Genomic DNA, 26,573 nt, shown 5'->3' with positions numbered 1-26,573 from the left:
TGCAAAAGGCCAGGCTCTTTTAAAGGAGCTCTATGGGAATTTAGCCTTCAGACAGAAGTTGACTGGGCAGGTTCTTGAGGTAGCTCATTGGAAGGAGCTGAACTGAAACTCCATTTTGGCTTGTGTATTATCTGCTTTAGGGTGGAAAAAAAGTGTAATAAGTTATGCTAACGTTTTAAAGTGAGCAACTTTTAAAATTCCAAAGCATTATTGAAAAGGTAAATGAGAAGAAAAAGAAACATGAGGTTCAAGTTTTTATCCTGTTTTAAATCACCTGACCAATCAGGAGTTCATAAGACAAAGAATTAAACATTTTTGACCTTTTCCCCAGGTTTCAGCATATCAGAATCAAGGGAGTGGAAAAAAAAATCTGACCTAATTCCAGGTGCTACTGAAAAAAGCCTCTTTGGAATTTAGGAGGTCATGGAAGGGCTTTCCCTCTTTTGCTGTGGGCAGGTCACATCAGTCTAACAGCCTGGAGGCTGTCTAAAATGTCCCCAGCAAGCACTCCATTAAGGTGCTGGAGAAGAAGGGACCAAAGGGTGAGAGCAGTCATCCATATAGAGGTCCAGCTATGCCTTTGTAAAGTTTTTGGCCAATTCACATGGAACCATTTCTCTAAATATGCATGCTAAAGCAGTTTTCCTGCTGGGTGCTGCATGTGTGCAGAGATAGGCTTCCTAATTCAGCAGTGGCTGCTTGGTGGCATCAGAAGATGTGATTTTTAATCTGCATAGTTTGGAAGTAGCTATGGGGTTAGTGGTCAGCTCGGGGAGCTTCAAAGCATTTGGATCATGTGGATTTTAGTTGAGTCTTCTGAACCTGGCTGACTTCCTGCATGACATCAGATGGCTGTTCCCAAAGCTTGCTTGCTTTGGGCCAACAGGTTGATTGCAGTTCATGAAATACTCGATATTTTGTATTAGTGTCAAATACGCCGAGGGCCTGACATTTTTACCAGGGCATAAAGTCCAACTGCTGTAACTAATTGGAATCAGAAATACGTGACTGTAAGGGTGCTGCTTGATTTTACACCTAGGTAAATATATGAACCAGTGTTGAGGGCAGAGAGGGAAAGGAGAGGCTCTTGCTCTACCCTGAAACTGTTGTTTCGACTCAACGCAATGAGCTAGTGTTGTGGCGTCCGTGAATCTGCGGTGATCTGCATCCAGAAACTAAACTGATGGGAAAGGAATCACTGGTGGGAAGATCTGCATCCAGAAACTAAACTGATGGGAAAGGAATCACTGGTGGGAAGATCTGCATCCAGAAACTAAACTGATGGGAAAGGAATCACTGGTGGGAAGATCTGCATCCAGAAACTAAACTGATGGGAAAGGAATCACTGATGGGAAAGGAATCACTGATGATAAACATGGTCTGAAAACTTTTCTCTGTGATCTGATGCTGCTGGCCCAGTAACAGCTGGAGGGTTGTGTCTGGCTTTCTGCTGTTTGTCTTTCTCACCTGTGTTTCTGAGCCTTTGGGAATGTTACTTCAGATCAAATACAAAATGAACATGAAATGTAGATCTCTTCAGAAAATACTAGCATCATATTTTATGGCATTGAAACTAGGTATTTAAATGTTATTGCTTACTTTGAAAGAGGCCTTTCTTCTCTGTGTGTGAAATGCTAGCTGCCACTATTACAAAAATGGATTTTGTGCTGTATTTGATTCCCAGAGGTGGGACATTGTCACCAAGTGTGAAAAGCTTAGTAAAATCTTTTCTGCTTGACTCCTGGCTCTTTGCATTCAAGAGTGCAAATGAAGTCCAGGATTATCAAAGATATTTAGCCCCAAGAACAGTCAATTCCATCTGGTGCTAAGGATCTTTAATGCTCACCTTGAAGTTGTGAAGTAATTCTTAATGGCAAAGACAGCCTTGACTGTTGCACTCGGGAAAATCATGCAGGTATCTGCTGCTTTTTGTTTCTGTCATGTTTAATGTATATGGCAGAATAGTGGGATGAGGACTGTGCCACAGTAACCAGAGAATGTATTTGCAGTACTGGTGACTCATTGCTTTGGTGAATGTTGCTCTCCAGCTCTTCTGGAGGGTTTCTATATATGTGGTGGTGGTGTTTGGAGCTGTGTTTTTGTGTGGTGGGTTTTGTTTGTTTCTCTGGGTTCTTTTAGAGAGGATTGGTTATGAGATTTGAGGGAAGTCATTGTGCCCCTGTACTCAGCACTGGTTAGGCCACACCTTGAGTACTGTGTCCAGTTCTCGGCCCCTCAATTCAAGAAGGACACTGAGACTCTCGAACGTGTCCAGAGAAGGGCAACGAGGCTGGGGAGAGGCCTCGAGCACAAGCCTTATGAGGAGAGGCTGAGGGAGCTGGGATTGTTTAGCCTGGAGAAGAGGAGGCTCAGGGGAGACCTCATTGCTGTCTACAACTACCTGAAGGGAGGCTGTAGCCAGGTGGGGGTTGGTCTCTTCTCCCAGGCACCCAGCATCAGAACAAGAGGACACAGTCTCAAGCTGCACCAGGGGAAGTTTAGGCTCGAGGTGAGGAGAAAGTTCTTCACAGAGAGAGTTGTTAGCCATTGGAATGAGCTGCCCGGGGAGGTGGTGGAGTCACCATCCCTGGAGGTGTTCAAGAGGGGATTGGATGTGGCACTTGAAGCCATTGTTTACTAGTCATGAGGTCTTGGGTGACAGGTTGGACTTGATGATCTCTGAGGTCTTTTCCAACCTTACTGATTTTATGATTTGTAGATGTAAGATTATTTTTTCCTGCTTGTTATTGGAAATGGAAAATAAAAACTCAGCATAATTCAGTACAGCTCAGATGTTTTCTTCACAATCAGGTCTGTGTGCTTTTACTGTGTAGTTGTGCTGCCTTTTATTTATTGTCTTAGTTGTTAATAATTATTCCATTGTAAAGTATTTTACTTCTGGGAGGTGTATTTCTCCTTCTCCTTGGCTTGTTTTCTGTCCATTGGAAAGCCTTCCAGTCTTTTTTTCAGCATAAGGAAATATATTCATGCTTGGTAAAAGTGGATTAAATATTACCTGTGGAGGAAATTAAGACACCTGATAAACCTAAATGGCCACAGCAATAGTATTAGAGCTTGGACCACCCACCATATAAAGTTTGGGTGTCCGAAAGAAAAATAAACTAGAAAGATTGGGGAATAAACTACAAGAATAAAGGAAAATACCAAGATGGAATTATTTCTAATTTGGTTTAGTTCATGATGATTTTATTGCTCCAGCAAAACAAAATTCATGTTAGTGCTGGATTTTCAATGTTGGATTTAATTTATTATTTTTAATTCCCTAATTGCTGCTGGGAGATGCTTCTCAGAGACATGGTTGGTGCTGACTTTTGTCTTCTAATGCTTTAAGCATGACCTGCTGGGGATCTTCCTTGCCCTGAAAATCTTTGACATTTAATCTTCTCTACTAAGTCTTATTTGGGTGGCTGTTGATTCCTTAGTCCTTCCAGAGCTTAGCCTGGAGAAGAGGAGGCTTGGGGCCAGTACCAGAACAAGAGGACACAGTCTCACGCTGCACCAGGGGAGGTTCAGGCTAGATGTTAGGAAAAAGTTCTATACAGAGAGAGTGATTGCCCATTGGAATGGGCTGCCAGGGGAGGTGGTGGAGTGGCCATCATTGGAGGTTTTCAGGAGGAGACTTGATAGGGTGCTTGGTGCCATGGTTTAGTTGATTAGGTGGGTGGATTGGTTGATGGGTTGGATGTGATGATCTTGAAGGTCTCTTCCAACCTGGTGTATTCTGTGTATGTATTATTGCTGTCTACAACTACCTGCAGGGAGGTTGTAGCCAGGTGGGGGTTGGTCTCTTCTCCCGGGCAACCTGTGACAGAACAAGAGGACACAGTCTCAAGCTGCACGAGGAGAGGTTTAGGCTGGATGTTAGGAAGAAATTCTTCACAGAAAGAGTGATTGGTCATTGGGATGGGCTGCCCAGGGAGGTGTCGGAGTCACCATCACTGGAGGTGTTTAGGAAGAGACTGGATGGGGTGCTTGGTGCCATGGTTTCATTCATCAGATGGTGTTGGATGATAGGTTGGACTCGATGATCTCAAAGGTCTTTTCCAACCTGGTTAATTCTATTCTAATTCTCATGGGCCAAAGTGAGAGATGAGGTTTCTAAATTTAAAACTGCTTTTAAAACTGGACAGATCCCTTTGTTTAAAGGGCCTTGGCCAAGACTGAAAATAGATGGAAGTCTTGTTCTGTGACTGATTAATGAGAATGATCATGTTTCCTATGCTGCTGAAGCAGCCTTCTCTTCCTAACCCTTAATGGTTTTGTTACTTTAATCTGGAGCATTTGGAGTCTTAACTGTCTCTTGGTATTTTTAATGTCCTAAACAAGGTATGGGTGTCATTATTGCTTTCTTTTTGGCTTTGTGTGCTCTGTACATGCCTGCCTGCTGGTGGATGATGGGCAGTTTCCAGTGAGCAGTGTGATGAAAGACTGGTGGCAAGTGACTGCTCCAGCTGATATTTTGTGGGCTCTCTCTTTGTTGCCAAGTTTAAGAGAGATCTTTATCTGGGCTGTACTCTATTGAACTGGTGTACTGAAATCCACTTCCTGTTTTCTTAACAGAATTGAAAGGACCTGAGAAAAATCTTTCCTTAGATGACAAGCTCTTGGAAAGCTGACCACTTCTAAAGGTAGTATACCAGGGGTAACTTTTTCCATAGACACAGTCAGTTTCATGAGGAGAATATTGTTATTATTTTTCATTGAAAAGAGTGTGTGTGAATCTCTGCATACACAGAATCTGAGAGTCTTCCATGCTCATTTGCTGAAATGGAAATGTATTACACTGTTGTTTGGATGATTGGACTTGCTGGTAGCAGCTACAGTTCCGTACATTAAAAAGGGAAAGATGTGAAAGGCATAAAATTGTTGCCCTCAGTCAGGCCCTCAGCGTGCCTTGCCCAAGGTACTGACTGCAGTCTCCATGGATGTAGGCTTCTGTGAATATAGGCTGCTTAAGTGGCTTTTTGGAGCTTGGAGGGGCTCATGACATTCTTCAGCTGCTGTCTGCAGTACCTCCAGATCACAGTATCATGAAGGTTGGAATAATCCTTTGAGATCATCAAGTCCAACTGTAACCCAACTACTGTTACCACTAAACTATATCCTGAAGCACCACATCTATGCTCTTCTTGAACGCTTCCAGGAATGGTGACTCTACCACCACTCTGGGCAGTCTGTTCCAATGCCTGGCCACTTCTTCAGGAAAGACATTTCTCCTATCCAATCTAAACCTCCCCTGGCACAACTTAAGCCCATTTTCTCTTATACTGCTAGTTACATGGGAGAAGAAACTGACAGTGATGGAGTAGATTACCACAGAGTGATGCCTCCCTGATCTTCCTGTGATTTAGGGTTCAACTAGTGCTGAAGGTTTAGGTAATGCTATAATGCAAGTCTTCAGTTCTTGTGTTGATGGCAAGTCTTCAGTTCTTGTGTTATCTTCCTTCTGGTTTCAAAGATTATTGTCATGCATCCCTTGCAACAGGGACAAATTCCCTCAGGTAAGTGGGGTATCTCTTATTTCTGTTAGAGTTAGATAGCTTTAATTTTTTTGTTGGGATACTATGCACGTATGTGTGGGGCCCATGGACAGAACCTTCTACTTCATGGATGAGTTTTAGTTTTGCAGATGGTAAACTTAGCCTTTGAGGTCCGTTTTGTGTGAGTTCAGTCTCAGTGCCACAGACATCTTCAGCTGCTTTGTAGTTACACAACTGTTACTGGAAGCAGCATAGTAAGGTGGAACAGGGTTTAAGATCTGCATCCTTTTTGTATGTAAATGCCTCAGCCTCCCCAAAATGCATTTTCTGAAGCTTTCCTTTTGCTCTGTAATAGTTCATTGAAGAAATATCATTCTGCCCATAAGAATTTCCCTTATTCTTTACTGAACAAGTGCATAGTTGTATGTGGAGCTCCAAGTGCTACCCTACAGCAGCATTCTGTGTTAGTCTTGCCATATTTTGTACAATGTTACAGGTAGGCTTTCTAAGTTAAGTATTATGTTTTGTCAACTGTTGAAATACTGTTTTAACTTCCTTTGAAAGTTCTTCAGCTTCACAGGGTGCTGTGCACTGATGTGTGCCAGGGCTGGGAAAAAGCAACTCAGAAAAGGCAGAACTTCCCATTGTGGCATTTTGTGCCAGGCTTGTGCTTTGGCAGCACTGCAAGAAGAGTCAAGGCTTTGATCCCCAGGGCTGTTGAGCTGATCTAGCAGTAAGTGCAGTTGAAGCAAGCCTTGGTCAGCCACTAGAGAGAAACAAAGGGCTCTATTCTGAGCATGTATCAAAAAGAGTTTTTCTGGAGAAAGCAATTTCTCTTTTCTTTCTCCTTTGTCTTTTCCCTTATCCAGTACTGGAACAGGCTGCCCAGGGAGGTTGTTGAATCCCCATCCCTGGGGATGTTTCGGAGAGGCAGAGATGTGGTACTGAGGGACATGGTTTTGCACCAGCCTTGATAGAGAATGGTTGGACTCGATGATCTTGAAGGTCTTTTCCAACCTAAGGCATTCTAAGATTCCTTTTTTTCCCCCTGTAGCTGGCATTTGGCAGCCATACCAGAGTGATGAGAGAGTGACAGATCCCTTAATCTAGGATTATCATCATCTTCTTTTTTTTCCCCATCCTGGTATACACTCTGTGTTTCCTTTTCTCTTCCCCTCTTTCCCCTCATAACCCTGGACCTCTAATCTGGAGGGGTAAGCCACAGCATTGTCTTACTGTTGCCCAGTAATATTTCCAGAGGTTAAAAAGAGCCTTTGGTTTCTGTTGGAATAGAATAGAATTAACCAGGTTGGAAAAAACCTTTGAGATCATAGAGTCCAACCTGTCATCCAACACCATCTAATCAACACAACACCAGGAGCCTGATGCCATCGCTCCGCTGAGTGGTGGCTGCGTGGGTTAAACAGCTGTGAATGCTGCTAGAAGTGCTAGAAATGCTGTAGCAGTACCTCATGCAAGGAAGCCTTTATTCAAGTAACTTTTGCTCTGGAATGTGATCCCTCCCTGCTTGTAAATGCCAGGTTTAATTAAAGGAGAATCTCAATGAGGGCACGCAGACTTTATTTTGTAGTTCTTAATTCCTGTAAACTTTCCCTACTTGCCCTTTTCCCTCTTCTTCTCTGATCTTTAGAAAACCTCAGCCCATGAAAATACAGGCTGAAAAGTGTTTTCTGTAGTTGGTGAAATATGAGTAAGCACAAACACCTTGAGTCATGGATTTGCATGCCATGTGCACCCTGCAGGCTCTTGCCTAGCTTTGACTCAAGCAAAACCGAAAGGAAAAAAAATGTCCTTGCCAAGGTTTCTGCTATTGCTGTTTTGGATTGGGTGTTTTTTGCTATACACACAGGCTTTGTGAAGCTGATCTGTCATTTGGAGGGCTGCCAGAATCTTAGAATCTGCTTCACTTCTCTTCAGCAATGGTTATTTGTAAGTTGTACTTCATTACACCTGCACTGAGGGATGAGGGTGACTTAGCCATAAGGAGGCTGCACCAAGAGGAGTGTGGCCAGCAGGTCAGGAGAGGTGATTGTTTTTTCCCCATTTACTCTTCTCTTGTGAGACCCCACCTCGAGTACTGTGTCCACTTCTTCTGTCCCCATCACAAGAAGTACACAGAGCTGTTGGAGCAAGCTCAGAGGAGGGCCACAAAGATGATCTGAAGACTGGAACACCTTTGAGGATAGGTTGAGGGAGCTGGGATTGTTCAGCCTGGAGAGGACTGGGGAGACCTTATATAGCTGCTTTCCAGTACCTGAAGGGATCCTGCAGAAAGCTGGAGGGGGGCTTTTCATAAGGATATCTAATGACAGGACAAGGGGGAATGGTTTTAAGCTGAGGGAGAGGAGGTATAGACTGGATCTTAGGAAGAAGCTCTTCAGTACAAGAGTGCTGAGACTCTGGAATAGGTTGTCCAGGGAGGTTGTGGATGCCTCCTCCCTGGGAGTATTCAAAGCTGGGTTAGAGGCCTTGAGCAACAGAGTCTAGGTGAGAGACATCACTGCCCAAGCCCATGTTGGTTGGGGTGGGTGATGTCTGAGGTCCCTTCCAACCCAAGCCATTCTCTGGTTCTGTGGTGTGGTGAAGAAGTACAAGCTAAAATCTGCTTGTTTGTATCAGCTCTCCAGGGGCTGGGAAGGTGATGTGTACCACTGGTCTCTCAGAAGACTGGGATCTCCTTTTATTGAGGAAAATCACATTTTTACAGACTGGTTGCTCATTTTCAGAGCTGAGTGCCTTGAGGAGTAAATAGTTTAAGTCCTTTAGGTTGTGATGTACTTCAGCAATGGGTTTGAAGACTATTTTTCTTCAGGAAGTCTTAGTAACCCTTTCAAATACTTCATGAATAGGATACCTGTTTTCTGTAACTTGGTTCATGATAAGCACAGCTCATTACAGTTTTAGAGAGATTATTCCTTATACAAAAGAGAATTTTATTTCTGCTTTTATTTTTTCTGTTCAACATGGTTGTTTTTTTTTTTTCCCTTCCCCCCCCCCCCCCAAGGTATTTTCTTCACTTAACAATTAAATGGCAGTCATTTTCTCTGTGCTATGTTTTCCCTTCTATTTGTGTGACTCAGGAAAAATAATGAGGAAAGTTGAGGGGTGAGAAAAAGACCTAGAATTTATCTGGGTACGTTACATAGAATCATACAATCATTAAGGTCAGGAAAGAACTTCAAGGTCAAGTCCAACCATAATCCAGCTGCCATGACCACTGAACTATATCCTGAAGCACTACATCCACATGCTTCTTGAACACCTCCAGGGATGCTGATTCCACCACCTCCCTGGGCAGCCTGTTCCAATGCCTGACCACTCTTGCAGCAAAGAAATTTTTCCTACTATCCAACCTAAACCTCCCCTGGCACAACTTAAACCCATTTCCTCTTGTCCTGTTGCTAGTTACTTGGGAGAAGAGACCCACGCTGGCTTGACTCCAGCCTCCTTTCAGGGAGCTATAGAGAGCAATGAGATCTCACCTTGGCCCCTCCTCCAGAGTAAACAGCCCCGGGTCTCTCAGCCGCGCCTCGTATGAGATGCCCTCCAAACCCCTCACCAGCTGTGCTGCCCTTCTCTGGATACCTTCCAGCAGTTCAATATCTGTCTTACACTGTGGTGCCCAGAACTGAACTCAGTACTCGAGCTGTGGCCTCATCAGAGCTGAGTACAGGGGCATGATCACCTTCCTGGTCCTGCTGGACATGCTGTTTTTTCATCCAGGTCAGGATGCTGTTTGCTGCCTCGTGCCATTCTGTCTGATGTTGCAAGAGACTGAGGTTCTCCTGTACTACTGCTGGAGCAGGAGCATTGTGAGTTGCCTCTGTCACAAGGAGCAGTGAAGGGAGGTGGTGGAGTCACCACCCCTGGAGGTGTTCAAGAGGGGATTGGACGTGGCACTTGGTGCCATGGTTTAGTCGTGAGGTCTGTGGTGACAGGTTGGACTTGGTGATCTTTGAGGTCTCTTCCAACCTTGGTGATTCTGTGAAGATGCCAAGAAAGGGCCTGTTTACAGACTCCATGGTTGTAGCTTTGGTGGTTAAAGGAGGCAAATTGGTTCTTGTGCTGTCGATGTTGGGGGGAAAAAGACAGTGGCAACGTATTGGTTGCTGGCCTTGCTGAGCAGTCAGTTTGGTCAATGTGTGTTCCTTGTACATTTCAATGAAAAAATTGTTTGATGGGCTCAGTGACTGTCTGCTTTGTAGCTATTTTGTCAGCTGCATCATGTGAAGGGAGTATCTTGCTTGTTTGTGTCTGTAAATTGGGAAGATCTGTTGGGAGTATCTTAGGTTAGTCTGGTTTCCTCTCCTCTCCCCAGAAAATAAAGTAAGAGCCATTAGTTATGTTTTGGCATTGATGAAACACTTCTATCCGAGAGCCCCTGAAACTGTTTCATCTGGTCCATGGAGGTTGGTGCCTGCCTTTTTAGAAGGGGGGAGGCTTTGAGAGCTGCTTGCTGCATCGGGGCATCTGCACATGTTTTTAATAACTGTGTGTGGAACAGATTATCCTGCTAGCTCTTACTGGCTGTTATCAAGGTTACTCTTGTTCTTGCTTTTGCACAAGTCTTCTTTTGGCAGGCAGAAGTCATTTTTTTTTTTGTCTGCCACTGCTTGGGTGTTGGTTTTTTTTTTGCAGAACTTTTCAGGGTTGAAATGAAGAAATAAGTATTTTCAAGTCTCTGAAAGTAGTCTCATACTGTTCCATAAACCTCCTTTTTGAATCTGATTCAATGTCATGGATCCCAGTGTTTCCAGATGGAAAGCAAACTAGCCAAAACGATTTGGTCTGCCTTTCTTTTTTTTTCCTTCGTGGAGAAGACAGCCTGAGATTTGCTGGTTCTGTGATTACTGCTGTCTGCAGCGCTGAAACAACTTCGAGTTGATGAGCCGCTGAACTACCATGTCGTTGGAGATGGGGCAGGAAGTGAGCTGTGGCTAGGTAGCACCGTCTGAATACCAACTTGTCAGAAAGCTGCTTTCAGCTAATCCGCGGGAGGAAGTGAACTATAATCAGTACTGAGTGAGCTAATCACAGGAAATCAATTGCTCAACAGGAGCCTTTAAAAAAAAAAAGAGGGAGGGGGAGGGGGCAGGGAGTAAGAAGGGAAGAAAAATACCCATACAGACATAGAATAGAATACATAGAATAAACCAGGTTGGAAGAGACCTTCAAGATCATCGTGTCCAACCCATCGACCAATCCAACACCACCCAAACAACTAACCCATGGCACCAAGCACCCCATCAAGTCTTCTCCTGAAAACCTCCAGTGATGGCGACTCCACCACCTCCCCAGGCAGCCCATTCCAATGGGCAATCACTCTTTCTGTATAGAGCTTTTTCCTAACATCTAGCCTGAACCTCCCCGGGCACAGCCTGAGACTGTGTCCTCTTGTTCTGGTACTGGCCGCCTGGGAGAAGAGACCAACATCCGTCTGTCTACAACCTCCCTTCAGGTAGTTGTAGAGAGTGATAAGGTCACCCCTGAGTCTCCTCTTCTCCAGGCTAAGCAACCCCAGCTCCCTCAGCCTCTCCTCATAGGGCTTGTTTGGTCCAAGGAAATGGAATATCTGATGAAAAGAGCAGCCCTCCCATCTCCATTAAACTGCACGCTATGTGTATCTGTGTGCCTGCTTCTCCAGGAGGGTGGAGCAGCAGATCTCATCTCTTCTAGTAAGATCTCATCCTCCTCTAGTCAAGAGGAGGCTCAGGAGTGACCTCATTGCTCTCTACAACTACCTGAAAGGTAGTTGTAGCCAGGAAGGGGTTGGTCTCATCTCCCAGGCAACCAGCACCAGAACAAGAGGACACAGTCTCAAGCTGCGCCAGGGGAAGTTCAGGCTCGAGGTGAGGAGAAAGTTCTTCACCGAGAGAGTAATTTGTCATTGGAATGGGCTGCCCAGGGAGGTGGTGGAGTTGCTGTCCCTGGAGGTGTTCAAGAGGAGATTGGACGTGGCACTTGGTGCCATGGTCTAATCATGAGGTCTGTGGTGACAGGTTGGACTCGATGATCTTTGAGGTCTCTTACAACCTTTGTGATACTGTGACTTCCCCCCCACCCCAGGTGTTAAAAGGTGGTGGTATGGGGAGGCTGAGGATAAGCTAGCTGCCACAAACCCTGGAGGCTCGGTGTCAATGTACTAGGAACGAGTCTGCAAACATTTTCAACAAGGGGTTTTTATGGTATAAACTGAGTGGGACATGGCTGTGTTAAATCTGCCTTGTGACACAGAGCCTTCCCTGGAGCAGCCCGTGCTGGCTCTTCTATTGTATTGGTTTTAATTTGTGTTGCTTTTCACTTGCCGTTTTCTGCCTTGGAGGTTGTTTTTGCAAGACGTCTTTTTCCCTCTGCTCTGGACCTGCCTGTCCCGGATATTGCTGTTTGTGTGTGACAGATGTTACCAGTAGCACCCTATAAGGCTTTACAGGAAGACAGCAAATTACAGCTGCCACCCTGCAGATTGCTGTAGGGATAACTTTAATTTCTGAGCCTTTGTGCCCACTGCTAGAGGAGGGACAGGGAAACACGCTTACCATCAGGGCTTTTTCACTTGTGATCTCTTTTCTTCATCTATTCCTGCTGTCAGATAGCAAATGGTTTTGCTATGTTCCTTTCAAGCACTGTGCCTGCTGTCTGTGACTGTGGCCCAAACGTTCTGCAGTTCTTCTTGCAGCAGTTCAGGTGGTCTCCTAGCAAGATCCTGCAGCTGTAGTGGCACATCAAGGATTATGATTACTAAGGCAAAGTGGTTATGTTCCTTACTGCATTGTTGGCCTGAAATCATAGAATCAATAAGGTTGGAAAAGACCTCAAAGATCATCAAGTCCAACCTGTACCCCAAGACCTTATGACTACTAAACCATGGCTTCAAGTACCATGTCCGATCCCTTTTTGAACACATCCAGGGACGGTGACTCCACCACCTCCCTGGGCAGCACATTCCAATGGCTAACAACTCTGTGAAGAACTTTCTCCTCACCTCCAGCCTAAACTTCCCTGGTGCAGTTTGAGACTGTGTCCTCTTGTTCTGGTTGCCTGGGAGAAGAGACCAATCCCCTCCTGGCTACAACGTCCCTTCAGGTAGTTGTAGAGAGCAATAAGGTCTCCCCTGAGCCTCCTCTTCTCCAGGCTAAACAATCCATTACTTCTGCTTTTTGGTCAGCCCTGCAAAATAGAAACAATTTGGTGTTTGCATTGCTCCTTGTGTGTTATGCTGCCAATAGTAAATGGGTGGAGTAGTTTTTACCTGCAATAAACAGAATTGAGTTCATTTTGTAGCTCTGAGCTGTGTACAGAGGCTTTTGTTTATTTCACTGATTTAGTTCTGGCTTCTCTGAGATCTGTTTCTTAAATGGCAGTGTAAAGCCAGGATATGATGTGCCAGTAGTAGGAATTTTTGTGCATGTTATCAAGCGGCTCTGAGCTTTATCTTTTCTTTGGGTTTTTGTTTGGTTTTGATTTCAAAGCAGTAGGTCAGTTTACTTTTGCATCAAATCCCAGGCAGTGAAGTACACAGGCAGCCTCGACTCCTCAACTACATTAGTTTGAACATCTTCAGAAGGCAATTAAACTTCTTATGAGAACTTTCTGCCCCAGCTCTTTCATTTGCTGCATGGTACTGAGAGGGGATCTTACCCAGGTTTATAAATATATAAAGGGTGGAGGTCAAAAGGATGTCGCTGGGCTCTTTTCAGTGGTGCCCAGTGACAGGATAACAGGTGGTGGTTACAGAGCACAGGAGGTTTCACTTAAACACAAGGAAATACTTCTCTTTGAGGCTTCTGGAATGGGCTGCCCAAAGATGATATGGAGTCTCCTTCTCTGAGGCTTTCAAAACCCACCTGGGATCCATCCTGGGCAACCTGCTCTGGGTGACTCTGCTTTAGCAGGAGGTTGGATATGGTCTTCCAACCCCCACCACTCCATGTTTTCACACTTTCTACCCCTGCTTGGGGCCTTTACAGCACTACACTCTAGAGCTTACGTGCATGCATGCAGAATGCATGTTTAAAACTTCATCTGCTCAAGGGCCAAGTGCTCCAGGAAAAATATGACAGTGCACTACAGCAGATGGGAAAATTATTGCCTTTAGCTTAATTTTAGTTCCTTCTAGTAATTCTACAGACAGATTTGAGAGGAAAATTATACTCTTACAGAAGTCAGCTGAATGGCATCCAGGTAGTGAGGAAGGGCCATAGTGGTAGAGCCTGGATGGGAATGTGCGTTAGCCCTGACACTGATCACGAGAGAGGTGGGGGGAGCCAGGACCAGCACAAGAACTGTGTTTAGGAAGTTCTTCAGGAAGCAGCCTAGCTTTGTGAGCTGGGGAGAGGAGGGAAACCCTCAAGGGAAAAAAAACACAAGGCAAAACCAGAGCATGTAAGACTTGTGCTGCAGCAGTGTGTGTTCATCAGCTTTCTGCAAATGCTGCCCAGTTCTCACTTCACTTCCCAGGTTTTACTGGCTGTCAAGGTGAGCACCAGACTTGGTAGAGTTAGGTAATGCCTGGCTTTTCCAAACAAAATGATTCTATGATTGTGTGAATTCTGTGACTGTGTGTTTCTGGGTGTTTTCCCACCAGTGGCAGCAGGAGAAACTCCTCTTTCTCTTCTGTGACCTGAGTAGGCCGTAGGTTATTGTGCCCTTTTCTTCTCCAAAAGGAAGAGAGCTAGTGAACAGCAGTACTGGCTCCTGGAACAAAACTGCATATCCATGCCAATTGGTCACTGCAGGCCTCTTCTGGAGCTGGGAGGAAGAGGGTGGGTTAAACAAGGCAAGAAGCTTGCCACAGCCTCGTTGCGCAAAGGTGGAAAGAGTTACACTTCTGAGGAAACTGGCTTCAGGTTTTCCACTGTTGTTGGTGCTGAATGATTTAGGATGGCTGCTTGCTGTTGCCCCTGCTGCAGAGGAGAGAGCACATTTGCTCTTCGGCTGCCGCAGTTCTCAGGCTGCTGTGGATCTGCACATTGGCCACAGCAACCCCGTGCAGAGCTACAGGCTGGGGTCAGAGTGGCTGGAGAGCGGCCAAACAGAAAGGGACCTGGGGGTGCTGGTTGATGGTAAGCTGAACATGAGCCTGCAGTGTGCCCAGGCAGCCAGGGGGGCCAATGGCATCCTGGCCTGCATCAGGAACAGTGTGGCCGGCAGGAGCAGGGAGGTCATTCTGCCCCTGTACACTGCACTGGCTAGGCCACACCTCGAGTGCTGTGTCCAGTTCTGGGCCCCTCAGTTTAGGAAAGATGTTGACTTGCTGGAACGAGTCCAGAGAAGGGCAACAAAGTTGGTGAGGGGCTTGGAACACAAGCCCTATGAGGAGAGACTGAGGGAGCTGGGGTTGCTTAGCCTGGAGAAGAGGAGGCTCAGGGGTGACCTTATTGCTCTCTACAACTACCTGAAGGGGGGTTGTAGACAGTACCAGAACAAGAGGACACAGTCTCAGGCTGCGCCAGGGGAGGTTTAGGCTGGAGGTTAGGAGGAAGTTTTACACCGAGAGAGTGATTGCCCATTGGAATGGGCTGCCTGAGGAGGTGGTGGAGTCACCAGCACTGGAGGTTTCAGGAGGAGACTTGACAGGGTGCTTGGTTGCATGGTTTAGTTGATTAGGTGGTGTTGGATGATAGGTTGGACACGATGATCTTGAAGGTCTCTTCCAGGCTGGTTTATTCTATTCTAAGAGAGTAATTCCATTTTTGCTGCCCCAGTGCAGGGCAAGAAACCTTTGTCAAAGGGAGGGGGTAGCTCCTGGGGGTATTGTCATATACTGAACGAGAGGAGTGGGAATTGGAGCCTTGTGTTCACCAGCACTGATACCTTGAGTACGTTTTGTGGAGTGAGCAGCAGAACTGTTGGGAGAAAAGCTTTCTGTTCTTTTTGTGCCTTGTTTAGTGAGTACAGTGGATTGTAGCCGCTGTCCTGTGGTGGGAATGACTCTGTTTGAAGTCAGTAGTTAAGTATTGTTTGCAGCTTCACAGTTTGTCTCTGTGGTTCATTCCATTGCTTTCTTGTTCTTGTAATTAAATGTAGTGCAACTAGCGATTGTGGGGGGGTTGCCAATGTCTTGCTACTGGTATTGTCTTCACTAGCAAAGGTCAAAGTGAATCCCTTTCCTCTGATTATGTCCTATTCCATATATTTCCTTTGCTTCCTCTGTCATCTTTCTTCCAGATTTAGAACACCACCTTTATGAGGTTGCTCAAACTTGCATTTAACCATTTAGTCAATGTCTTTCAACCAAGTTCTGTACCCACCCCAACACCAATTACTGTGTTGTCTGACTCTGCCAGAGGGTGAACCTGGCATCCGCTTTCCCAGTGTGCAGACTCCTGGTAGGCACTGGAACAGGCTCCAGTTCTCCTGGTGCTTGCAGCTCCCTGTGTGAGCCATGATTCAGCAAGGCAGCCACGTGGGTGCAAGAGTCGTTGTGCTACGAACAGGCTCCTTCCGAGAAAGGAGCTTCAGGCTGTATTTGCACCTTCCTCTGGGTTTTCTCATCTCTTCTTAATTCTTCCTCCAGTCAGTGCCCATACTGACAAACCTCTGCAGCAATTACAATGCTGTGGAAACTTGCCCTGCATGAGGAAGATAGGATAAGGATAAATGAAAGGGGAACTGCACTTTTCTGCACTCAACTATCAGGAAGAGATGAGCTTCTGGATTTGAACCTGAACAAAACGATCGGTTTTCAAGTTCTGATGATAAGTACGATCAGTCTTTTGTTTCCTGATGCAGTCTGTGGTGAATGAAGCTGTTGTGATTTATTTAAACTGTGAATTCAAAGCTGCTGTGCATTGAAATGGTTCTTTGTGCAGAACTGGGTTTGGTTCTAGCACTTGATATTAACAGTGGGCTTTGAAGCAGCCACTCAGAAGCGATACTGCTTTGGATTGTTAAATCAACCACAACTTGAAGGATTTGGGGTTTTAAGCTGCAAATAATGGAGCCAGTCCCTCAGGTGGTAAGCTCATGCCCAAGGTCTTTCTGCAGCTCCTCCTGTAAAGCTTGTGAGCTCTGTGTTGAGTGAGGTCAAGGATCTTTCCTCACCCTGAACACTGAACAGCTATCAGAACTGTATACGAGCCCTATGAGGAGAGGTTGAGGGAGCTGGGGTTGTTTAGCATGGAGAAGAGGAGGCTCAGGGGAGACCTTATTGCTCTCTACACCTTCCTGAAAGGAGGTTGTAGACAGGTGGAGGTTGGTCTCTTCTCCCAGGCAACCAGTGACAGAACGAGAAGACACAGTCTCAGGCTGCACCAGGGGAAGTTTAGGCTCGAGGTGAGGAGAAAGTTCTTCAGAGAGAGAGTCACTGGCCAGTGGAATGTGCTGCCCAGGGAGGTGGTGGAGTCACCATCCCTGGAGGTCTTTAAAAAAAAAAGATTGGATGTGGCACTTGGTGCCATGGTTTAGTTGTCATGAAGTGTTAGGTGACAGGTTGGACTTGATGATCTCTGAGGTCTTTTCCAGCCTGGTTGATTCTGTGATTCTGTGAACTGCAACTGTCAGGGTTCTGGACAGCTGCTGTTATGCCAGGTTCTTGAAACACACGATTTTCTTGTGAAATAGCTCAGTTTTGGATTTCCATGTAGTTGCTTCCAACTTGTTTCTTAACAGTTTCTTGTCTTGAGCATGCAAGGTAGTAAGCAGGCTACAAGAAAGCTGAGGAGGGGCTTTTTACAAGGGCTTGTAGTGCTAGGATGAGGAGCAGTGGCTCTGAGCTGGAAGAGAGGAGATTTAGACTGGAGATTAGGAAGAAATTCTTTCCAGTGAGGGTGGTGAGATGCCTAAAACAGGTTGCTCAGGGAGGCTGTGGATGCCCCCTCCCTGGAGGTGTTCAGGGCCAGGTTGAACAGGGCCTTGAGCAACTTGGTCTAGTGGAAGATGTCCCTGTCAGTGGTGGAGAGATGTGCTGGAACTAGGTGATCTGTAAGGTCCCTTCCAACCCAAACCACTCTGATTCTGTAAGGATTCATTCCTTTCAGATCAAGAAGCTGTAATACTTAGTGTGCAATGAACAGCTGACTTGCACTGCTTGTGTTGCTGAAAATGAAGAGTTTTTACAATAGGGACAACTTTATTTTGCAAATATGTAAACAAAAGTGCAGTAAATCATAGTATGTTAGCACTGTTTTGCTTGGAAAAGACCTCCAAGATCAGAATCCAACCATTGACCTAACACCACCATGGCCATTAAACCGTGTCCCAAAATGCTGTGTCCATATGTTTCTTGAACGCTTCTAGAGATGGTGACTTCACCACCTCCCTGGGCAGCCTGTTCCAATGCCTGAGCGCTCTTGCAGGAAAGAAATTTTCCCTAATCTTCAGCCTGAACCTCCCCTGATGCAATTTGAGTATGTTTCCTCTCGTTCTGTCACCTGATACTAGGTAGAAGAGACTAACCCCCAGTCTCTTATCAGGGAGTTGTAGAGAGCACAGAATCAACCAGGTTAGACAAGCCCTCCAAGATCGAGTCCAACCAATTATCTAACCCTAACTAATCAACTAGACTGTGGCACTAAATGCCTCATTCAGTCTTTTCTTAAGCACTTCAGGGACTTCAACCCCACCACCTCCCTGGGCAGCCCATTCCAATGGGCAATGAGGTCTCTCCTCAGTGTCCTCTTCTCCAGGCTGAGCAACTCAGTTCCCTCAGTCACTTCTCACCAGACCTGTTCTCCAGACCCTTCACCAGCTTGATTGCCCTTCTCCAGCAAGCTTTTGCAGCCTGAACACCACATGACAGCTTTGTTAAATTGGCCACTGTGCTCTCCAGGGGAGCATGCCAGGAATTAGTGTGGGCTTGGAAGGCCAAGTCTGTTCTTGTTCAGTTTCAGATGCAGGTTAATTGTTTATCCTTACATCCTGCTCTTGCTAAAATCAGGCAGCTCAAAAAGCTGCAAAGGTGGAGGAAACAGTAGGGTTTATTTTAGAAGAATACAAAAGGCTACTTGTGATGTCGTTTCCTTCACAAAACAGAACATTTTGCTGTGATATACTTGTTGGTCTACTATGATTCTGTGATCTTGGTCTACTATGTGCCCAGGTGTCCAAGAAGGCCACCAGTACCCTGCCCTGGTTTAGCAATAGCGTGTCCACCAGGAGTAGGAAAGTGATGGTGCCCCTGTACATGGCACTGGTGTGGCCTTACCTCAAGTACTGCATTTGGGTTTGGGCCCCTCACTCCAAGAAGGGCATTGAGGAGCTGCTGGAATGTGTTGAGAGAAGGGCAGTGAAGCTGGTGAAGGGTCTGGAGAACAGGTCTGGTGAGGAGCAGCTGAGGGAACTGGGGTGGTTTAGTCTGGGGAAGAGGAGGCTGAGGGAAGACCTCACTGCTCTTTCCCTGAAAGGAGACTGGAGTAAGGTGGGGGTTGGTCTCTTCTCCCTAGTATCAGGAGATAGAACAAGAGGAAATGGCCTGAAATTGTGCCAGGGGAGGTTTAGATTGAATCTTAGCAAGAGTGGTTAGGCATTGGATCAGGCTGCCCAGGAAGGTGATGGAGTCACTGTCCCTAGAGGTGTTCAAGAAATGTGTGGACACGGCAATTTGGAACATGCTTTAATGGCTGTGGTGGTGTTAGGTCAAGGGTTGGACTCTTCGAGAGGTCTTTTCCAACCAAAACAATTCTCTGCTTCATTTAGCCATCTGATTGTATTTCTTTGTTCAGAAGGAGGTGTGCTTTCTTTTGAATGTCTGGCCTCCTCCAAATAGCTAAGGACTCTACATTCTGCTCTGTCCTGAGATTTGATTAGTGTAAGGGTCCCCTGTACTGCCATTGCTCCAGGCTCAAGTTCAAGAGGTCTCTTGAATAGCAAGTATCAGGTCTGGTGGTTCAGACCAGAAAGCTGTATGTCTCAAATTAGTGGCCCATCCTTGATGCAAACAATATGTGTTGCTAGGGAAGCACTTAGAATTGAACTCCCTGGGGGAAGGCTGCTCAGACCTGCTGCTAGATTGCAGGGAGGTTAATTTTTCCCTCCACATCGCAGTGTGAGTACTGGGAAATACAGAAGATCCTGTAGCTAAATTGCAGCATCTGAAAGAGCAATTGGTAAGTGCTTTTTGGAAGACTGTTGGAGGGTGGGAATTGCAGTCTGATTAAGAACTGCATCCCTGCAGACGTGTTCAGGTGTTGCAGGTGTATTTATTGCTCCATCATCAGGCAGAGAGCTCGAAGGCAGGCTTATCTCCATGGGTGTTGCCTAGCTTTGACAGCTAGTCCCTGCCCTTGGGGCAATCGGCATGTGTCTGGTTTTTACTTGCACTGCCAGACCTTTGTTTGGTGTTGCTTGTGCCTCTGAAAGCATTTGTGCAAAAATGACATGCTTTCATAGGCATTTATAGTGGCAATTTGGACCTGTCTTGAGCTTCACAACATGCAGTGAGGAATACTGTGTCCAGTTCTGGGGTCCTCAGTTCAAGAAGGACCTCAGGGAGCTGCTTGAAAGAGTCCAGCACAGAACCACAAAGATGCTGAAGGGAAGAGAACATCTCCTTCTTGAGGAAAGGCTGAGGGAGCCGGGTCTCTCAGCTTGAGCAAGAGGAGACTGAGGGGTGACCTAATTCATGTATATAAAGATGTGAAGAGTGAGTGGTGGGAGGACAGAGCCAGGCTCTGCTCACTGATGTTCAGTGGTAGGACAAGGTGCAATAGGTGCAAGCTGGAGCAGAGGAGGTTCCAGAGGAACATAAGGAAAAACTTTTTCACTGTGAGGGTGACAGAACATTGGAACAAGTTACCCAGAGAAGTTGTGGAGTCTTCTTCTCTGGAGACATTCAGACCCCTCCTGGATGTATTCCTGTGTGACATGCCCTAGGTGATCCTGCTGTGGCAGGGGTTTTGGACTTGATAATCTTTTGAGGTCCCCTAACATTCTGTGATAAAACAGCCTGCTCTTGTGCTGCCTGAGTTCAGGCTGCTTGCCTGATTTGTTTTCCTCCTCTGAGACCTGACAATATTCACTCACCCCCTGAGTTGCTGGGGATTGGCAGGTGACGTTTTCAGTTCTGCTGCTCAGCCCATACTGTGCAGGATCCATATGTGGTGCCCTGGCACCCCATAGCACAGTATGTGTGCTTTGGACATGAGCTGTGGTAACTGGGACTGTGTTGCTTATGCTGACTCCTTTGAATGGCACTGGTAATGATTGCCCAGTTGTGTGGCTGGGACTGAGTCACTTGTTGGGACCACGATGGGCAGCTGGTAGACATCAAGAGGCCATTAATTTGCTAAACTGCCATGAGAAGAGGAGATGAGCACGGAGGAGATGTGTGGTCTCCTTTTCCAAAGAGGTAGCCCCTCATTTGACCCCATGGAGGAATGAGGGGCATATTTGTTACTTGGCTCTCATTGAGAGGTAATCTCTCTAAGTCTTTCTTTGCTCTGTTGCAGAGAGGCTCCCTGTTTCTTGGGGATCAGAGAGGAGGATCCAGAATATTATGAGGGAGGAAGGGCTGCTGCATATTTTCTTGAATGTGGAATGTGTCATGTAGATCTCTTATTGTGTTGTGGTTTTACCACCACATACCTTTAGGAGCTCTTTGTGATCTTGCTGGTGTTGTTCAGTCCCCCTCTGCTCAGCACTGGTGAGGCCACACCTTGAGCACTGGGTTCAGGTTTTGGGCCCTCACTCCAAGAAGAATATTTAGGTGGTGGAGCATGTCCAGAGAAGGGCAAGGAAGCTGGTGAAGGGTCTGGAGAACATGTGTGGTGAGGAGCAGCTGAGGGGACTGGGGTTTTTCAGCCTGGAGAAGAGGGCCAGGGGAGACCGCGCTCGCTATACATCTTCCTGAAGGGAGGTTGGAGCGAGGTGGATGTTGGTGTTTTCTCCTTAATAACAAGTGATAGGATGAGTGGAAATAGCCTCAAGTTCCATCAGGGAGGTTTAGGTTGGACATTAGAAGAAACTTCTTCCCTGAAAGGGTTTTCAAACACTGGAACAGGCTTCCCCAGGGAGGTGGTTGAATCTGCATCTGTGAAGGTGTTTCAGAGAGGCAGCAACATATTGCTGGGGGACATGGTTTAGCACCAGACTTGGTAGAATTAGATGCTGGTTGGACTCAATTCTCTTAGAGGCCTTTTCCAAGAGAAAGGATTCTGTATTTCTAAGTTTGTGATGATGGTGTATATTCTTTTTACAAACAGAGAGAATGTGGCACACAGTGATGAAACAGTGCAAGTCCTTGTTGGGAAGTGGAATGTATCAGGTGGATCTCAGTCCCATGCTCTTTCATACAGGCTGCATAAGTGGAGTAGAGAGATTCTTAATATGACTTCATGTGGACAGTGTGCTGAATTGTGCCTCATAAATGTATTCTTTTCTCCTAAAGATTTTGTCTGGTAAATGACAGGAAGGACAACACATAAGGCTTTTAAAGGTGTTTGACTCTAGAGCATGGAGCTGTTTCAGCTCAAAGGTGATATAGCCATGCCCTGAAGCGTGCTGTACTTTTCACCTACACAACCTTTGTGTGAACAGGTAGTGAGCTAGGCTGGGAATTGCTCCACATTGTAACTGACTGCTCCTTTTGACTGGCTTATTTTTTTTCACTGCAGAAGTTTGTCATTCCATCCCACAAGTGCTGCTGCTGGCACAAATCAATGGGTGGCCTGTAAGTGGGAGTCAGGAAGGGACTTGCTTCCTTTGGCAGAGGCATCAGTGTCTGCCAGTGCGGTGCTGGCCAAGTTCCTTAGAGTTGAATTCACACCTGCTTTCTCTGGCCAACAAAAGAAATGCTGCATTTATGTATTCTATGTTCCCTTCCTGTCTTAAAACAAGTATTTTTGTTTCAGTGCTTTCACTAGCTGTTGAGAACCATGTTTGACAACGGAGAACTGGAAGACAAGCCACCAGCTCCTCCTGTCCGGATGAACAGCGTTATCATCGGCTCAGGGGGCAAAGACCAGTTGTCTGCCAACCACAGCTTGAAACCCCTGCCCTCTGTACCAGAAGAGAGAAAATCTCGGAATAAAATCATCTGCATGTTCTCTGGCACTGAGAAAGGTGAGAGGCTTCTGTTTCCCAAGGTCACCACTGACATTCCTGTTCTTGGAGGTTTTTGGTAGTGCTTTAGAGGCTCGTGTTCAGCCTATCCAAGTAGGGGATTGGAGGAAGTGGTGGAAAATCAGGTGTGTTCAGTGACCTGAGATGTTTGCACTGGGATGTTTGAAGATAAAATGCTAAGTAAGAAAAAATTAAACGGCTCACTGAGAAAAGCCACCACCTATTGCTGCTCGTGTTTGCTGCCCAGTTTAACACCACGCATTTCCAAGCAAGCTTAATATTGTGATTCCTGGCTGTTACATCACTTACCATGTTAAATGTGGATATCCAGTTTGAACTGAGCATCCAGCTGTTTTGGAAGTTACTTCATGCTGATGACCATTTATGTGTACCTTCATCATCACAGAATCATCATAGGCTTAGGTTGAAAGGGACCTCAGGCATCATCTACTCCAATCTCTTTGCTCTGGGCAGAGACACCTTCCACTGGACCAGGTTGCTCAAAGCCTCATCCAACCTGGCCCTGAACACCCCCAGGGAGGAGGCATCCACAACCTCCCTGGGCAGCCTATTCCAGAGTCTCACCAATCTTATGCTGAAGAACTTCCTAAGATCCAGCCTAAACCTTCTCTCCCTCAGCTCAAAACCATTCCCCCTTGTCCTATTTCTAGACACCCTTATGAAAAGTCCCTCTCCAGCCTTCATGTAGCATCCCTTCAGATACTGGAAGGCAGCACCAGAGACTTCTCTAGGCTGAACAACCCCAGCTCCTTCAGCCTGTTCTTATAGCAGAGGTGTTCCATCCCTTGGATCATCTTTGTGATCTTCCTCTGGACTTGCTCCGGCAGCTCTGTGCCCTTATGATGGGGACACCAGAGCTGGGTGCAGGTAACTTTGAAGAGGGGAGAAAAAAGTTGTAATGAAATAGTGGGGAGGGCACAGTGTGCATGAAGGAGATCTGAGAAGAATTAATTCTGTCTAACTGCACAATTGTGTGATTGTTGTTGAGATGCACAAAGGGAGGACCCTATTGCTCTTGATGTCTTCTAGTTCTGCTACTGGCTTCCTGTGCCTTTTTTGCTGCTGTGCTGGACAGGACTGGTTCAGTCATGCCAACACTGCTTTGGCTGTTTCAAGAGACTTTGTTCCTTTGGTTGTTTATTTCCTTAGCTAAGTATTTTCCCCAGGGCTGGTTTTCACTCTTGCTTGGCTATGTGAGCAGTCCCTCAGCAGGTCACTTGTTGTGAAATAGCTGTCTGTGGCTGGATTACAGAGATAGAAGTGGTGGTCTCTTTTTAACTGACAGGCCTAAGCTTTAAAGAAGTGAGCAGAATATGAGAAGCTGCTGCAGGTTGGTGGTGGCACCTCAAGAGAGAGACTCCAGGTCTCTGAGGTTGGTGAAAGTGATGAATCTGGTGCTGTCAGTGAGATGTAGTGCCACATGCATTGCTCATTTCTTAGAGCATTTGTCATCCTTTTTGCAGGCACATGTAGTGAAGTAGAACATAAACCCCATGTAGAGGAAGGTTTTCCTTGCTCTAAGTTAGTAGTGCTTTGGAAGACTTGCTTGTGTTGTGAAACAAATTATACATGCAAGTGGGTGCAATGCAGCTGGAGTGCTTTGTGACATTTTGTAGTCCCTTGACTTCTCATTGCATGTTTCCTCTTTCCATCTTGACAGAGGGTTTGTTCATTGCTGAAATGGCTAGGGGGGTGGTCAAAGATTTGCCTGAAGTTGTGTTGGCTCCTCTGTAATGGCTCTGGAGTCCCATACAGATGTGGACCAAATTCATGGCAATTAATATGAATAGCATTGCGTTTGGATACCAGTGATATTGAGTGATGCAAACTGAAAATGGAAGAAACAATTACTGCTGAGACAAGGACATTTGGAGAAAATGGTGTACATGTATGTTTTCTCAGTGTTTAAAGTGTTTAAAGTTATGTGCTTCTGGAACAAAAAAGGCAGGTGGGTTTACTGCCTGGCAGGATAATGTGGTTAGGGAAAATGGCAGTTGAGTTACCTATCTTAAAGAGATGATCTGAAAGCTGTATTTTTATCTTTTTAATTTGGGAAAAAAAGCCAAGGCTTGTCAACTGGATGAGAAGGATAATGTAAACATCCAAACAAATGCTTTTTGTCCCTCAGTGCAAAACTGGCTGTCACATGTGAGCAGAGACTAAATGGACACGCTGACTTTCTGGCACTGAAACAATAGTCAGGTGTTGGCTGGTTTGTTTGCTTGCGTGACTGAAAGGGTGTTTCTGGTGTGCTTAAATACTTGCTTTGCTGCTGGGAAGCTTTGCACAAATCCTCATTCCTGATGGGATTTTAAAAAATACATTAGAATAGAATTAGCCAGGTTGGAAAGGACCTTTGAGATCATTGAGTCCAACCTATCGTCCAGCACCATCTGATGAATGAAACCATGGCACCAAGCACCCCATCCAGTCTCTTCCCAAACACCTCCAGTGATGGTGACTCCACCACCTCCCTGGGCAGCCCATTCCAATGGCCAGTCACTCTTTCTATGAAGAACCTCTTCCTAACATCCAGCCTAAACCTCCCCTGGTGCAGCTTGAGACTGTGTCCTCTTGTTCTGGTGCTGGGAGAAGAGACCAACCCCCACCAGGCTACCACCTCCCTTCAGATAGCTGTAGACAGTTGTAGACAGTACCTTTCAGGTACTGGAGACAGTAGGTCTCCCCTGGGACTATACTGGGACTATATGCAAAATACTCTTGTCAACCTAGGGCAGATTTTTTTTTCCATGGAAGGAGGAAGTTTTTTCCTATCAAAAAGAAACTTCTTGGAAATTTTTCCTGGAAAGAGTTTCTCCAGCCAGTGGAAAATGTAACAAACAAAAATGGTAAATTCTTCTTGTAGAAAATTGAAGGAATTCCTTACCAGGAGATGTACAAGATCACTGCAAACAGACTTGGCACTGGATAGTGTTTGGCTTTGTTGTGCAGATCTCTGGCCACATGATTTTGCAAGGTCCTTCCTGACCAGCTTAATCATGTCTATTGCCACAGCTCTGCCCCCACCCTGGGTCTCTCTGGAGGTTTCTGTAGCTCAGGAGATGGTGCTGGGGAAGCGATGTGCTTTGGGGGACTCGCTGCAGGTGAGGTTAAGCAGATGCAGAGTTTCTGCCACAAGTCTGAGCTAGTTCTGTGCTGAAATAATCCTAAGAGTCTGAAGGAGTTATTAAATAGCCTAGTCATGGAGGTTTTTCCCCCCCCAGCTCATTGTTTAGAATAAGTGAAGTGATAGCCATCTTTTTACTAGAGTACTTAATTGGCCATCTTTTTACTAGAGTACTTAATTGCTATGAATTTCCTTGGCTAGACTTTGGAAGTGAAATGAACCTGCATGTGTTTTTGGAAAGCTCTAAAATAGTCCCCTAAACCAAGAATTCTTTGTCTTTGGGCAGAATTTATTAAAGGAGGTGCTGTGGGTCATTGCCCAGGACCTAGGATTCTGCATGTGACATGCTCAGGACTGGTTTCAGCTGCAGCTCAAACTTCACGTGTTCCGTCTGGAGTTGCCTACCTGCTCAGAGCAGGCTGCTCAGAAATAGCTGTTTCTTGCTTTGTGTACTGAGGTTGGGTTGCAATGCAGGAGGGCATGTGAAGGACCTTGGGGATGTGGCCTGCTGGAGCAGGTCCAGAGGCAGCCCACCCAGATGATCAGAGGGCTGGAGCACCTCTCCCATGAAGACAGGCTGAAAGAATTGGGGCTGTTCAGCCAGGAGAAGAGAAGGCTTCAGTGAGACCTTGTAGTATCTGAAGGATACAAGGAGGTTGGGGGGGCTCTGTTTAGAAGGGCTTGTGGTGATAGGATGAGGAGCAGTGGTTTGGAACTGGAGCAGGGTAGATTTAGGTTGGATTTCAGGAGGAAGTTCTTTACTGTGAGAGTGGTAAAATACTGGAACAGGCTGCCCAGGAATGTGGTTGAGGCCCCGTCCCTGGAGACATTCAAGTCCAGACTTGGTGTGGCCCTGGGCAGGCTGTTCTAGTTGGAGGTGTCCCTGCTGGCTGCAGGGGGGTTGG

General features: G+C 46.1%; 1 protein-coding gene across 2 annotated transcripts in view; it reads left to right on the top strand.

Annotated features, from left to right (window-relative positions):
- The window catches only part of PAK2 (p21 (RAC1) activated kinase 2), a 49,010-nt gene that overhangs the window by 5,027 nt on the left and 17,410 nt on the right, over window positions 1-26,573 (top strand). The window contains exons 2-3 of one of the 2 annotated variants that reach the window (XM_054166714.1): window positions 4,582-4,649; window positions 22,310-22,520. In XM_054166714.1, coding sequence (XP_054022689.1) covers window positions 22,334-22,520 — 187 coding nt within the window. In that variant the 5' untranslated portion in view covers window positions 4,582-4,649; window positions 22,310-22,333. The remainder of the gene's footprint in view (window positions 1-4,581; window positions 4,650-22,309; window positions 22,521-26,573) is intronic. The other variant, XM_054166713.1, reaches the window with a different exon arrangement.

Source organism: Dryobates pubescens, chromosome 13, assembly GCF_014839835.1.
Source record: "Dryobates pubescens isolate bDryPub1 chromosome 13, bDryPub1.pri, whole genome shotgun sequence".
Lineage (NCBI taxonomy): Eukaryota > Metazoa > Chordata > Aves > Piciformes > Picidae > Dryobates > Dryobates pubescens.
Note: the sequence above shows the minus strand (reverse complement) of the source record. Positions and strands in the feature narration are given on the sequence as shown.